The following is a 15976-nucleotide window of genomic DNA, read 5'->3' as shown; positions in this document are numbered from 1 at the left end:
TTTTCCCTGATAAGGAAATAACGTCCGAGACTATGATCATCATCGATGCACTCTCCTCAAAGCACAATTTTCCAGGTCCATCCATCAAACCTTAGGTCCTGCCTTCAGTTACCAACTCCATGAAGGACACCACCTTTGTGTATCTGTAACATATCCAAGAGGTTTTGATTTGATACAATGGTTGCCAACAGGTTTTGGGTCCCCATTCACCAACTTCAGACTTCTATTCCCTTCTCAGTTTCGCACATTAACAAAATTTAAAGAATCAAGATTATAAATGAGTAACAGTGTTAGTATTAACAAAAATATCAAAATTCCTCTGATCCTTCCAGGCTAACACTGTCACATCTAATTCACCAGGAATCAAATTGTATAGCAGGAATCCTAATCTGAAACAGGGGCACCTGCTTTAGACTAGATAGAAATAAGAACTTGAACATCAATTTTCCTAATTGCAATATGATCAGAATAAAATAACGGAAAGCTGACCTTGAATACTTGAGCTAGAGAAGAACCACACAATCAGTAATGTGCATGGATGCATCACGAACAAAGTGATGGTGGTCTGCAACTGCAGGATTGCCATAGAGAATAAAATTTCAGAGATGGGTGATGCCGGAGATGAAGCACATAAAGAGAAGATTGATGAGGCTTCTGAAAGTCTGATCATCATGAATGCGCATGAAGGGGGAGTTTGGCTAATGACCATCAAAAGCAACTGTGTGATGATCAAAGGTTTGCCAAGTTTCATGTCCTCAATCTGGATAGCAAGCGTAAGTGGTAATGGAAGTAAGTCAACTGAAAAGGTTTCCAGAATCCTTGCTCACCATAACTTTTGCTAAGTTAATTGGACTGCTAAATTGCTGCACAGTAGAAAAAGATATGCCTACCTTTATCCACATAGAAAATTAACTTTCCTTTTGAGCTTCGTATCTTTCCAGCTCATGAATTTAAGCTAATGCGTAGTGTTAAATGCTATTGATCAAAGCCACAAGCATTAGCTAAGGTACAACTCAACTTTGTCTATGGGAAAGAGAAAAAAAAAAAACAATATCAACACAACTAAAGGTCTACTAAAATTAGAGAATAAGCCACCAAGATATTACGAACTAACTGAAAAGAACGTGCATAGCCAATCCAAGCAGCTGCCATTGATTGAAAAACAATGTACAATATATCAGATTGAGTTTCTAGGAACAACACAAATACAAGAACCGACTACATTTTCTGTTCCACTTGTGATACAAAATGCTGCTTATTAAAATCATATTTGTTCAGAATTTTTGTTGTTCTGACCAAATTCTTCAATGATTTTTGTGGCAAGAATGATAAGATCCACAAATGCACTATATGATGCACGCAGAAATCTAGCCTCCACTGCCTCAAAGTGCCTGTATAAAATCACCACCTCTTTTTAGCATGACAAGAGAAGACAGAGAAGACATGAGAAGAACGGCACTTCAGAAAGAAGGCAAATAGAAACTCACACTTGAAGCTTGCCATCGGAAATGGACACCTGCCTCTTAACCTTGTCTGGCTGCAACTGTAACCAAAACTCCATGTTAAATTATTATACTCTAGATTTTGTCAAGTTTCTAAATTCAGAAGCATATGTGCTGGTTGGCGAACAAAGAAAACAGAGAAATAAAAAACATTTTGTAATTTTCAGACCTCCTTATCAACTGCTAATGCAGCATAGACAATTGTTGCATGCTCCTTTGATCCATAATCCACTTCAAAATCGCTGCTGACAAAGACCTTGATAAGAAAGTTACACAAAAATGGTACCACATTTTCCTATGTACACACACACACACACATATATATAAATTATTTTGAAGATAAGTTATGTATCATTTAGAGAAAATACTGCCTGCCATTTCAAAATAAAATAAACCTAACGAGACTTCAAGTGAAAAGCACGTTTTCATCTATCTATAGCAAAGGTATTTACCAATTCACATATCAAACCAGTACTATGAAGAAAACATAAATTATTCTGCTACCTATGCTGCTTCATAAATGGTAATAAACATTCACTTACTGAGATAATAGGGTCTAAGATTCTCAACCATATTTAGTTTTTTCACACAATAATCAGATAGAAGTTCAGTGGTATCCAGTAACATGTGTATGCACAAACTGAGATAAAAGTTATGCTCTTTGCATGAAGAAGTTTCCATGGACAACAACACATCACTGTTAATATATCATGGATCAAATTTAAACTTTAACTCTTCTTCAAGGATTAGTCTAATGAAAAAATAAAACCTCAACCTCTAGCACTAAAGAAAGATGAAGCTGTTCAAATTCTTGGCACAGAGACCACCAATATGAAATATGAGACCATAAAACTAAAATTCATAGCATGCTGAGTCTATGCTATTGAAAGACACATGATCCTGAAATCTCAGAAATTGGGTTATGGACACCAAGATTATTCACAAAAGATCCATTAAAGCTATGAAACTTCAAAATCATCAGTGGACAAGCATAAGGATTCAAATCAAATAGAACCAGTAAAAAATTGTTCAAATGTTACGACACAATCAATCCATTTCCTAAATTCCAATCTTTAAAGAGTAATAAGGGAGAAATCAATAACCGACCAGCTGAAATCCCACCCAGAAGGAGCCTGAGATCTCAAATCAACATTGCCAGCATCTGAGACCATAGCATCCATCTTGGCCTCTCTGAAAGCATTACCTCATACATTAGAAAAACCAGAAGAGCAACCTCATGAAAGAAAAGAAGACAATTCAATGCAATTACATGCAGGGAAACTTTTGCCAGCCAAAACTCTCTCAAAAAACCAAGCTCGAGCAGATTCATTTTTCTTATCAGCGGTGTCTGGTGGAAAGGAAAAGGATCGAGGGCATTGATGGGCAAACAATGGCAATTCCACATACAAAGACAATGTTGATAACTTATAAAAGATAACTTGTGTTCAAATTAAACAGGAGTAAGAAGTGCAAGCTAGCTTATCAGAAAATGATACCTTGTCATTTATTTATTTATTTATAATGTGAAGCTAGAAAATATAATTGTAATGAATTTAGAGGAAACATGTTATTACATTCATCTAAGGGCTTCATTGACCATATGGATGCTGGGTTAGTTATCAACATAATATCCCCCATATCACATGGGCAGGAATAGGCTTAAGAGAGGAGACAAGAGAAGTGATAAGTATGAGGGCTTGGGGATATCCCCCATATCCCCCAAAAATTTTGGGATACCAAAATAACTTCTTAGATGGATTTCAACATCCGGAAAAACTTCCTAAGGATTCGATACACAGCACACTGAAACCCTAACCCCAGAGAGAGAGAGAGAGAGAGAGAGAGAGAGAGAGAGAGAGAGAGTACCGAGTCTATAGAACTTGGCTAGGCTGGCGAGCGGGAGGAGGATAGCGGCGGCCCCATAGAGGGAACAAGAGAGTAGAAGTGGCGGATGCGGTCGAGACAAAAAGGGTAGAAAAGGGGTTTTACCTATTTTTCGTCTTTCGATCAGGGCCATCCATCTTAATCAAAAAAAAAAATCGACAATTTTACCGACCGCATTTATAAGGGTTGTGCCAAAGAAAGATATTGATAGTTCCCTGATTGACTTGTAAATTACTTCAAAGTCCCTGTATCCCAAGGTCTATATGAATTCAAGAAGCTATTGACTTCCTATTACACTATATAAGGTAGAAGGAAAATTCTTCCTCCGTACACATTTAAAAGTTTATTGAGTCTACAACTACTGATTTGGCAACTCAATAATTAATTGAATTTTATATTTAGCAAAAATTCCACAAATTGCATCAATTCCCTGTTACCACATGACAACAAATTATTTATGTGGATAATACAGGAGCTCTGCAGTATTACTCAGAATAAGATTATTCATAATATCATGTTTTAGATGATAATATATTGCTTACAAAATTCTATTTTACAAGCTTCACATAAAGTCAACAAGGCAGATAGCTAATAACTAATCTTGAGGAAAAAATATGCATAGGTCCCCATTTGACTAATAAAATTACTTACAAATTTTTATTTTACAAACGTCGCATAAAATTTATAGCTCTTGGCAACTTCGTACTGTAAATGTCAAAGTTCTTAAAAAGATAATTATTCATAATCCGTAATTGAATATTGAATTATTTTTAAATCGAGTTCCAATCTTCCCACTTGGCACTGACTTGTCTACCCACATCAAAGTTGTGCCCATCCTTACCCTTTCTCTCAGCACACTAGTTCACACATTGCACATATCAAATATTAGTTTATTATATCAAATAAAACATTAGAGTTAAACCATGTGAAGACCGACTTCAGAAACAGTAAAATCTCCGTGTATATTTACATTTTGTTCGGATGTTTAACTTGGTGGAAGTATGATAGAGGGGCCTCACTTCAAATAGTCGATAGGAAAACCAACCAAAGCATATGGCTTACAATATCGAATAGCAACGACCCTATATTATTCTCCTCATGTGCAACACAAGTGCTGAATGTTAGTATAATATCCAGCAATATTTTTAAACCGAAGAGAACAGCAAACCGGCAAGCTTTCAAATTCCTGGGTCAACTGGCCAGTCCGACCAATGACATCAGCACAATGTTGTGATTATAGTTTATTTTTAAAAAAAAAAATCTAAAAATAAATAAAGAAAGAAAATTCTCAAAAAATAGGAAAAAATATCAAAGATAAAAATACAAGGAAGAATTCAAATATTGTGGATCAAATTATCTATCATAGGATCGGAACATAAGTCCCAGTATTAGAAAGGATCTAATAGACCATGGAATCAACATCAAATCTGAATTTCATTTGTCTTTGTAGAGCATAACATGATACAGAGTTATATCTTAATAGCAAGCATGATAGTGTGACTGCTGCATCCTCTAAGGCTACAACAACATGACCAATTACAATTTACAAGATAGAACACATAAGGTATTGATCAATATGTCATTGTATTACCACTAAATTTCATACTTTGGCCCCTGTCAACCATTGGATTTGGTAAATGTCACTTGAATCTGATCATGTATAAGAAATGAATAGGACCGGGAGTGAGAAGAGGCAAAGCGACAGACACATATAAAGAGATCTTGGGGAAAAGAGTCGCTTGATTTGTTTCAGTCTCAAATCTAAAAGCTAACAAGTGATGAAACAGATATGATGTCCAAGAAGACATAATACTCGCAAAGTTCAAGAGCGGCTTAATTTGTTTTATTCTCGAATCTAGAAGCTAACAAGAGATGAAACAGATATGATGTCCAAGAAGACATGAAGCTCGCAGAGCCCCATTGAAAGCATGACATCATATTCTATAGCTGTAAAGATAACCGGTGGTAGATTATATGGTAACGAAACTCTCCAAAGCAGCACAGCAGGAGGGTTGGTTTTTTTTTTTCTCCTTCATAACTCCGCTTTTTAGGGAGGATTCTGTTTGAATTTCAGCTCATCTACCAAGTCAGATCAGACTGAGTTTAGGCCGTTTGCAACTCTGTTCAAGGATTTGACAATCTACCCGATAACGTGAGAAAAAGGAAAAAAAAAAGGAAGAAGGGGAAGGGGGAAGGGGGAACGAGAGAGACATAGAGGAGCCTTACCGATAACGCGGTAAGATTTGAGAGTAGTGTGATGAAACCACTTTCACGGCGAGCGGCGGTGAGTTTGAGGCGTCCTCTTCGAAGTCAACTGGGACCGCAAGCTTCTGGTCCGGCAAGGCGGCCGGGACCGCGAGCGGGGGTTGATGCAGGGACAGAAAAACAGAGGTGGGGGAGATAGAGAGCACGGGTGACCGGTGGGTGGAGGCTGGGAGGTTTGAAGCCGATTTCGGCCACCGATCGGGCGGTGGATTCCGGCGATAGAGGGGACAGAGGGAGAGATCAAGAGAGCTTCGGGAGGAGCCGAGGTGGACGGAGATTACTCGAAGGAGGGAGGACCGGAGGTGGAATTAGGGTTTGGCCCGTTAGGGGCCCGTTTATTTCATTAGTCGATTAGGTCAGCCCCGGGAGAATGAATATTTTTTTTTTTTTTTTGCATGAATGTTTTTCTAAAATTAATATTTACGCTAAAACACTTAGTTTGCTAAAAAAAAATTTCATTTTTTTTTATATATATATCCACACTATCTAACATTATTAGATTAATAATTTCAAATTAAAATAATTAAAATATTCTTATTTGGTAGATGTAAAAAAAATATTTATAAGGCCATCACGATGAAAAAAAAATGATTTCAAATTTTTATTTATTTTTAATTAAAATAAAACATGGTTTTATTAAAAAACTGTTAAATTAGAGGTATTTGTGCGAAAACAATGTTTTATGAGGGTACAAATATAAATATAAATTTTAAGAAGGTATTAGGCATTATCAAACAAGAGGATGAGTAAAACTTTATCGAGGAGCAGGCTTATGCACCTTGGACTTCTTGAATAGCTAGGTGAACATCTACAGCAGTGCATAGGATGATGTTGGAGTATCGAGGAAGAGGCTTAACTTAGCATTATAGAGTAAGCAATCGATCATTAGTTCAAGAATCTTTTTTTTCCTCCCATGCCAAGCTACTTGGGCTCTGGGCTTATGCAATTACATTGACTAACTATGGATAAGTTCGGTTCCCCCACCATAGCATCTCTTCAGCCACAAAAAAATTGATGACCTGATGATAGGGGAGCTGGCGACCGAAGCCCTAGTGAACGATGGTCGTAACTATAACGGTCCTAAGGTAACAAATATTTTTGTTGGATGAGTTTCGACCTGCACAAGGCACGAAAGGCGTAACAATCCTACAAATATAAATTTTTAGAAAGGTGTTTATGCAAAAAAAATTCTAATTTTTTTTAAAAAAAACTAAGTCCGTGAGAATCGGACCGGCCTGATTGGTTCGTCCGATTTTTTCAAGTTTGACCTGTTTTGACCCAATTTAAGATACGCTTGGACTCGGACCGGACAGACTAACGATTTCCCGTTCAACCGGTCGAACCGGCAGGTCCAGTCCGGTTTTATCCAGGCGCGGGGTGGATTTGGAGTGGCCCAGTAATCCATGAGCAACGCGCAGGATAACGAGAAATCCCACGGTGGAACAACCGAGCACGCAAAGGGCAGGGGAATTATTCGACGAATGTCCCGTGAGAGTCCGGAATAATACTTCCGTCAAGGGAATCTACTATGCCGGGTTTTATGATACCAAGCGTGACATCTTCCTCCCTCGTCCTGTCCTCCACCCTGGCTATGCTTTCTCCTGCTGCAGTCTCTCTGAAGTCCGGAGTCTCTTCACAGGCTGATCATCACACAAATAAAGAAGAATTTGTGTAATAGTTTAATTTCTTTTCTCCCCCATTTTATTTTCTTTTATATTTCAGACAAGTTCATTATAGTTTCTTTCTGGAAATTTTTTAACATTCATTGGGTTAGTGTGATTGATTATCTTAGAACAACGATTTGCTGTCTTGCTCTTCATTTCGTGCTAGCATGTGTTTTTTGATTAGCAAATGCTTCCAGGTTTTTTGAACGGTAGAGTGATTTGAGTGATGTTAAGCATGTGCCTGTCCCTCTCTTTTATCTCCTAAGTCATAAGGTTTGGATTTAGGGTCTCAATGCCCAAGCAGGAGTAGATTTCTTGCATAATATTACTAAGCATCACTTCCAATTTTCAGTTTTTAATTTTTTAAAAAATTAAACTTATTTTTTTTAAAAAAATAAAATTTATTTGGTAGCTGCATGGATTGCACTTCACAACAATGGTGGCAATAACAGCCGGAGGTGGCTCATGTAGTACCTAATAGGGGTGGCGTGGGGCGGCAGAGGGCAACGAAGGTGACCGCCATGATGGCGGTCACAAGCAATTTTGGTTTTCAAAGCTTTAAAAATGAAATTCTTTGGTCCTAAGAAAAAAAGGTACTGAATATAAATATTAGATTACAAACACTGTTTCTGATTTTATATTTTTTAAAAATAATAAAAATTTAAAACTGAAAATGATGTCAAACAGGACCTTATCGAAGCAAAAGCTATGTGGGACAATAGAAGTACTCTATCTAATTTGTAGAAAATTTTTCTCATTATTGAGCACCATAACATTTTTTTTAAGAGAAATAAAACGTCCCTTCTCCTGTAAGATTGAATAGTTTCTGAATATTCTCGACTTTTAATTCCAAGAAGTGGGAACTGATATAGGTACCAATGTCTTGATTCTCTATTATAGCCACTGCATCGGAAGCTACAACAATGAAGAATTCATTGAATGGTATATCCTATCCGATTGCCATTTCTTGGCTTATGCACCGAATCCAGTTTTTTGCATTCCATGTTTTGTCGTCCACCGAGGTTAAAGTAACTTATAGTCGCCCATTTGTTGGTATGCTTGTATCCACGAACTCAAGTCCTAGTAGGACATCCCACGGGACATCAGGACGAGGTACCATTTTGAGTATTGAGTTTCGTTATCATTCCAACATTTTGTTTGGTGCGCTTTAGGACATCTTCCATTCTAAATGTCAGGATGGAGCGGGACAAAACGCCGCATCTCGTTTCATAGAAAAATCGGGACAACTCCATCCTATGGGATATAAAAAAGTTAATTGTATCAGTAGAAATATAGGAATTTTTGAAGATTTTGTGAACATTGAATATTAGGATACCTTTTGGAAGTCGATTCGGCTATTACGTATAACAACACCCAAATTAGGACACCAGTGCACTCCCTTTGGAAGTATAATGGATTAGGTATATTGGATTATGGTGTACAGAAATTTTGTTGCATAGTTTCGACACTCTGTAAGTGCCATCCTTTTGTTGCATGCTATGGCATTCAGACACTTCCTTGCTTGGATCATATCCATAAGATATCCTGCTCGAATACAAAAGATACGTTCATTTGCCTGAATTGTTCGTGTTGCAAAGATTACCTGGGTGGTGGCTGAGCCAGAGTAGGAATCTCCGCTTTTAGATATGAAATATAAACATTCATCCAAAAATTTATTGTGCTATCCTTCTGAAGGCTTCAATTTATGTTTTCGAACCTTGTATAGAATATCATATGATTTAGATTTAGTGAGAGCTCACCGAACCTCCTTTATCACTTTTGTTCTTATAATACTGAAAGAGTAAAAAAGGAGTGCCTACATGGGAAGCATCTGTGGATGATGGAAAATCCTGTAGCTTGGGTTACTACAAGATAACTGCGAACGATGTGAAAATGAGGAGCAACTTGCAATTTCAAATGCAAGTCAATCTTTAAATAGCTTTTCATCCTTAGTGTATCAAATAGCATGTAATTTTGCATTCCATGAACGAAAAAGTATACATACAGAGAATAAAAATGGTACAGCAATAGACACCTGTTGGAATTTATTCCAGAATACATACAATAGCTCTTTTTTGATTGAAAGAATACATAGCAGATGCAAAAAAAACTGCTATTCCGAAGGACAACACCCTTGTGAAGGTAAGGAAGTAGATTAAGAACAGAATCTTCTTGTACCTGACCCATTTTGAGAACATGCTTACCAAAGTGAGAATGAGGATTCAAATTCAAGTTTTAGATATATCATGAATACAGATTGAAGCAAAAGAAATAGAAGTTCATATTGTTCATCACAGTTTTACCTTACGAATCGGAGGCTGCAACTCTGACAGGCTTCATAATTCTGAGAACATTTCTCATGTGCTGAAATCCCATCAAAAATACCCCAATGAAGTAAAGGAAGCTAAGTTGTACCTTCCCTAATAAGTGGTACACAGCTACCAGTCCACTTGCTCCTTCATTGCTCTTTACACTTGGTGACATTGGCATCCCCAACACGAGCCACCCTGTTAAAAAAATGAAAAACCAGTTATATAAAATGTCAAATATGAGATGGTATATATACTCGATGCTATTGATTGGCACTGGCATAAAAATATGCTTGTTGCTGTGATCTTACCGGATGCTTCCTCTGGCAAGTATGACCAATCCTCTGGTCTGAGCTTAGATTTTGAAGCCTTTATCAGTTCCTTAAGAGCTTGATTAACCTGAAGGTGTAGCATTAATTCTGAGATTTGTTGAGCATTGATAATATCTAGTCATGGATCTTCTACATGCAATAGATGATGCTTGACAGTCTTAACTTTTTATAGAATTAGGGAATTCATATACCTATGTTCTTAAGTTCATTACTGATGTTTTCAGATGTACCTATTGTTTGTTTGCAAGCCCAAGTGCAATGCTCGATGTCTTGAAGGATATCCTACTTGCATATATTATTTTCTTGCTCAGGTAGCTGTTACATGCTAAGCTCAAGATTGACATACAGAGTTTCCAATTCTATCATATAATATCACATTGTCATCACTATGAATTTTATTCAATTATTTGACTGGTATCTGAATGTCAAAGCTCCCAATGGATGATATCTAGGAAATGCCACTAATTTTTTATTTCTAAATATTGCATACCTCTTCTGGTCTTTCATGGCTCACTAAATGTCCGCCATGAAGTTCTACCATTCTTGCAGCTGGGTGCAGCTTCTCTGCAAGTCTCCTTGCATGATTTAATTGAGCAATGATATCATCCCTATCAAAATTTTGAGTTGTAAAATCAGTCTCCTATACTACTGACCAATAGCAGGCTGGTTGCTGGCAGGTGTGCGTGTGTGTGGGTGAATATCTGTGTGTACATGAGAGAAAGGGGGGGGGGGGGGGGGGTGACGGCGGGAGTGTGTCATCAGTCTTCATTGATCGAGTATGAGTACCAACCTTCCATGAATCACTGAGACCAGAAACCCAGATGAACGAATTGTGTCAAGTTCCTTTGGTGTCATCTTGTGTGTCCAGCATGCATTAATTTGGCCTTCAAAACCGGAGTTTGATTGCATACCTGTTGATGATATGGCCTTCACATATTCCTGTAGCAACCAAAGTTCATACTAGTTAGCATCAAAACAAATGGGCAGACCCAGTAATAAAAGCATACAAACAGTAATGAAAGCAAATAAACTGTCCGCTCTGTCTGAGAGAACCAGAGACATTTAAGCAGTATTTGCAGTATAGAAGAAATAGTTAATCTTGACAACATTGGTCTCATGGGTAAAGCTTTCAAACAGAGCATATGTATAAAGGAGATGCAAAGAAGTTTCCATCCTAAAACAAAACCTCACATTTTGAGTCTGAGCATTGGTGATTTTGGCCGTTTCTTTTTGTTCCATTGTTATGCTTCTATATTAGGAAAACGTTATCATGTACATGTTTCATTTTCAACAACAATGCCGGCATTATCACCAAGAAGACATTAAATGGCCTTGAACACTGAAGAATCTTTTCCAATAGTAAGTAATCTCAAGATGAGGGGAGCAAGGAGGTAAAAATTTCAGAGTGAAACTTGGTAGCACTGATATGGCTGGCTTCAGATTTTATCTATCCACTAATGCCGCTTACCTGATAAAGAATTTTCCTTCGTGTGCATGATCCAACATATTCATCTAGATATTCCTGTTGATAAAACACAATGTGAAAAAGTCAGCAACTAATTTGTTTTTGAATGTCTTAGGAAAGTTTAAAAATCTAATTAGGCTCCATTAGACAGTTACTTAATCTTTTAGGTGAAGAAAGTGCATGAAAAAGGGGGAAAAGTCTATGTTGACCAACCTTAGTGTAATGTGCTTCTAAGTCAACCAGAGCTCTTTGCTCTGGAGTCTTTGCTCTTAAGAAACGAAATGTAAGGGATATCATTTGGCGATCAATCTGCAGAGAAAAAAATAGTCATAGCATAAACAAACTCTGAATGAACTGATAATTATAAAACCACTAAAAAAGTTGGAGCAAATCTTAGCACAAAAAAAAAGCTGGAGCAAAAGGAAATTGAGGTATATGACTTAGTAAAACAGTTGTCATGAAACAATGCATTTGAACTCTCGAACATGCCTTTGAAGGTAAAGGAATCTATATGAAGCTTCCATTTAAAGATTGAATTCACATATGAAACAGCATATATTTTTTTGCTCTCTCTCTTTTTTGGCATCAAGATTAAACAAAGTGGCATGCCAAATCCCTTGATATCCATGAAAAAAGGGAACTTCAAAAAATAACAAAAAAGGCACAGGCAAATCCCCAACCTCAGGGAATAAATGGAAATCAGAGGAAAGAAACTGCATTAACCGACAGTGCTCATTTGTGATACATAACAGAAGGTTCCCTATAACATCCTTATCATAAGTACATAGTTGAGAAGTTTTCAGTATTGAGATGGACTTGTATTCTTGAATTAATGCATTTCTTAGAATACCTTTGGAAAACACTCAAATCCACCACCAGTAGCATTGAGCAAAGCCAAGGAGCATAACCTCTCTGGTGCTATTGCTGCCAACTTGCAAGCTATCATAGCTCCTGCTTTTAATCAACAACACAATAGTGGATAACAAGGAAAATTAGGCTAACAAATGACAAAAACAACATTATATAAATCAAGCAAACCCTCTCTCCATTTTCCATACTAGCAACACAATAGAATAGACCCAAGTCATTCATTAAGAACCAAGAGCTGTAAAAAGAGAGGAAAAGAACCAACTCACCCATTGAATGACCAAAGACATGAGCTTTTTTCCAGCCTAAATGATCCAATAGAGCCAAGGCATCTTTGGCCATGATAGTTGTTCTGGACCCCATCAAACGCAGCACATCAGTGTCTTCCCATAAATCAAATGCTAGCCATGAAATTTAAGTGTTTCAACACACACGCACAAAAAAAAAAAATAATAATGTACGTTGCCAACTATTAGTCCTCTTAAATATCAAAATTCTAAAGTAAATTATTTGTAACTATTTTGTTGGATAAGCTGCATTTGATCTTGTGATAATATGCTTGCAAGACGCAAACAGATCTGATGAGCAGAAATTGATACAGATTTTACAAACTAGGCATCGGTTGCAATTTCTGTTTCATAATTTTTTTTAAAGAAAATATTGCATTAATATTTTTTTTGTCTCAATTAATGTGAAAACAAAGTCGAATACAATTATCCAGATCTAAATTGGCTGGAAATGGCTTTCCAGCTATAACAATTTCATCAGATGACAAAACAAAACAAAAAAAAGGAAAAATCCTTCTCTCCTTTCAAAACATCAAAAGAAAAAAATACTAATTTAACAAAGAATCCAAAATTGGGCCAAATTTCCGGATGGGAAAAGTTGTTCTTTTTAGCCAGCAAAGAAGAACGAAAATTTTAAGACATAAGAGAAATAGGTAGCTCACGTGCATTCGGATTTCTTCGTGGGCACAGAGCTCCGCCCCATCCCACGATTATCAAAGCAGCACACCTCGATCCCCTCGTCCTCCTCATCCGGGCTGTCCGTTCCCCCACCGCCGGCCGCCGGCGCCTCCTCCTCCTCCTCGTCGTTGGGCTTCACCGTCCCCGTCAACCCCTTTATCTGCGGCTCCCATGAATCATGCGTCGCCGCCAATCCTGCACCCAAAATTCCCCTCAAAATCCAATTTTTAAGGGAAAAATCGATAAACCAACCTAAAAATTAAAAAAAAATGGGAAAAAAAATCCTTACCGATAATGAGGAGAACTTTGTTACTCCCATGGCCGTGTCTCCTATAAAAAATCCTCATCGCATTCCCTTCTCCTCTCGATTTGCCAACTTCGCAAAACGGCATTTTCCCCTCAATTTTACCGAAATAAATATTCTTTTTCTTCGATAAAACTATCAGAAAACAATCTATTTGTCGATAAACTGCAGTAATGGTGAAAAAAAATATATATCGGAATTGGGAAAGGGGGACGAAATACACGGCTAGGTTCTGTGTAGAGGCGGAGGAGAAGCTCCGAGGCGTGTATTTAAAGGCTGGGGGAGGAAGACACGTAGATGGATTTGGGCGGGTCGGACCCACGTCATCCGATCGGTCGGCTGTCAAACCTGGCGCGTCTCGCCTTGCCCTGTCGCATCATCGCCCGGTGAAACCATCGCGGGGTCCACCGTTAGATCAATGGACCAACCCTTGGTTCCTCTTTTTGCTTCTTTTCCTTTTTTTTGGCCTTTTTTTTTTGGGGGGGGGGGGGGGGGGGTGCACGAGAAATCTTATGACTGACTTTTGGTTGAGTTAGAGATTAATTTAGATTTCATCAATCTGGTCAGCGGTTTGTATGTTATAGATTTAGTGCTCTGTTCAACAATTGGTCAACCATGGCATTAGAATGTATTGTCTGGATAGTAAACAATGCCAAATCAAACGAACTGAGTCGTTGTAGCCTTTCAGTGATGATAAAATAGGTTGACAAGGAGCCAATTCAACATTGAAAGAGTCTTCCATATTTAGTAGACTTTAAATTTAAATTTGATGATAGTAATTATAAGAAAATTAATCATGTATCGTAATCAAATAATTTCATGTATTGAATAGGAGATGCCATACATGCGCATACCAACTATTGCAAATAAAAAAAAAAATTGTGACATACTAAGCACGATTTTAAAAAAATCATGAATATATGATTCGATGCATCCTACTAAAATTCTAATAATTCTCTTACCAATTGTTGAAAAATTTAGCATCGACGGATTTTAGGAACTTAAATCGCGATGAGATGTAAGCCGGTAACTCCAACAAAGTTGGACACAACTTGCAATATGAAATGTTAACTAGAGAAAAAAAAAAAAAGAACTCCATGTGAAATTGTTCTTTCTTATTCTTAATTAAAAAAAATTGTATTTTGCTGAAAGGAACCGAAACTAGGATGTTCTATCTTTTGATCTAATTTAGAATATGCAAAGTTTCTGGAGAAATCCCGGTCCACAAAAGCCAATTCGTACCATTTATCATGGAGATTAATTTGTAAAGAAGTGCCGGCCACGGACGTGGACGGCGTGGTCTCAGCTTCCCCGTTGGCCTAATTAATATAATTTAAGAAACGAGGAGAAGGAAGGGTCGAAAGGGACCTCAACCGGTTCCCACTAGCCGGAAAAATAAGAGGAGGGGACCTCAGAGTGTGTTCTTTTGTTAGTGAAAATGAAATAGCCATATCCATCACCCTCAGGAGCAGAGTGATCTGGTGACACGATGCCAAGACTGGGGGATAATGGCTCAATTTCATGTATCCACATTATGTCAAATGAGCTATGTCTTAAATAGTTGAATGGTCACATTTAAATGCTCATGATCTTAGAGGATTTTCAAAAAAAATGAGTTGTTCCATGCAAGATAAGTGAACAAGTTCAGATCCTCAATTATTCGGGATCGAGCTGTCATCCCCAAATCATAGTTGTCTGTGTATATAGTATGCGCGTACAACATAAGATGTATTCAAGTGCTCTCTCTCTTTATCTACCTATCTATCCATCTATCTACATATGTACATATACATGTACATATAGTGTGCATGGATACATGTGGATGGTCATGTTGGGAAAATTAGAAATTTTCAGTCTAAAATAAAGAGGATCCTGACTCCAATACAAATGCCAAAAGATGTTTCAGCTGTTTGTAGGAATTTCTGCGCGAGCATTTATAAGCACAAGACATACAAATTCTGACATTGCAGAAAATCATTTATATTACGTACCTAAAGAACTTTATATTTCATACTTTTTTAAGTGAAAATTGTGTTTTTGATTTCTATTCCAATGGATGTGAGAAATTTTTTGAATTCACTGCAGCACTAAATAGCATAAATATAGATGGCTTACATTATTGTTGTCAGGTAGATAAGGTTTCGGATACAATTCTACGTGGGAAGAAGACAGAAAAAGTATCTAATATCGAGTGGTTGGATTGATGATATCCAAAAACAGGGTCACTATCTGAAGAAAAATTATATCCCAGCATGTTTCACGTGGCCTCATTCCTGTGGGCCTCATCAAATACTCATCTCGATGCAACACTACAGAAATAAGTGGTTGTGACCATTTGCGTGTATGGCCACGTGGTGCATGGATTGTAGGGTATAATTTCTCCTCATCAAATACTCATCTCGGTGCAACACTACAGAAA

General features: G+C 37.4%; 2 protein-coding genes across 3 annotated transcripts; both read right to left on the bottom strand.

Annotated features, from left to right (window-relative positions):
- Nucleotides 1-1114: 1114 nt before the first annotated feature.
- LOC103719055 (transcription factor) lies at nucleotides 1115-5958 on the bottom strand. Its single transcript, XM_008808124.5, has 5 exons — nucleotides 5613-5958; nucleotides 2610-2693; nucleotides 1672-1744; nucleotides 1488-1543; nucleotides 1115-1391 (listed from the first exon to the last, which is right to left on the bottom strand). The coding sequence occupies exons 2-5, from the start codon at nucleotides 2681-2683 to the stop codon at nucleotides 1265-1267; spliced, it is 330 nt and encodes a 109-aa protein (XP_008806346.3). The 5' UTR covers nucleotides 2684-2693; nucleotides 5613-5958; the 3' UTR covers nucleotides 1115-1264.
- A 3306-nt stretch (nucleotides 5959-9264) lies between these two features.
- LOC103719030 (uncharacterized) lies at nucleotides 9265-13822 on the bottom strand. Of its 2 annotated transcripts, none has more exons than XM_008808114.5 (11): nucleotides 13543-13822; nucleotides 13238-13448; nucleotides 12558-12689; nucleotides 12272-12372; nucleotides 11635-11730; nucleotides 11425-11478; nucleotides 10747-10895; nucleotides 10447-10564; nucleotides 9936-10023; nucleotides 9619-9822; nucleotides 9265-9493 (listed from the first exon to the last, which is right to left on the bottom strand). In XM_008808114.5, the coding sequence occupies exons 2-10, from the start codon at nucleotides 13323-13325 to the stop codon at nucleotides 9620-9622; spliced, it is 1029 nt and encodes a 342-aa protein (XP_008806336.1). In that variant the 5' UTR covers nucleotides 13326-13448; nucleotides 13543-13822; the 3' UTR covers nucleotides 9265-9493; nucleotide 9619. The 2 variants fall into 2 exon arrangements, with proteins under 2 accessions (XP_008806336.1, XP_008806319.1); XM_008808097.5 differs by having other exon boundaries at nucleotides 12558-12640; nucleotides 13543-13793.
- Nucleotides 13823-15976: the final 2154 nt, after the last annotated feature.

This window comes from Phoenix dactylifera, chromosome 9 (assembly GCF_051530095.1).
Source record: "Phoenix dactylifera cultivar Ajwa chromosome 9, Ajwa_hap1_PhDact_Kaust_v1.1, whole genome shotgun sequence".
NCBI lineage: Eukaryota > Viridiplantae > Streptophyta > Magnoliopsida > Arecales > Arecaceae > Phoenix > Phoenix dactylifera.
The sequence above is the reverse complement of the archived record's forward strand: the minus strand, read 5'-3'. Positions and strand labels throughout refer to the sequence as shown.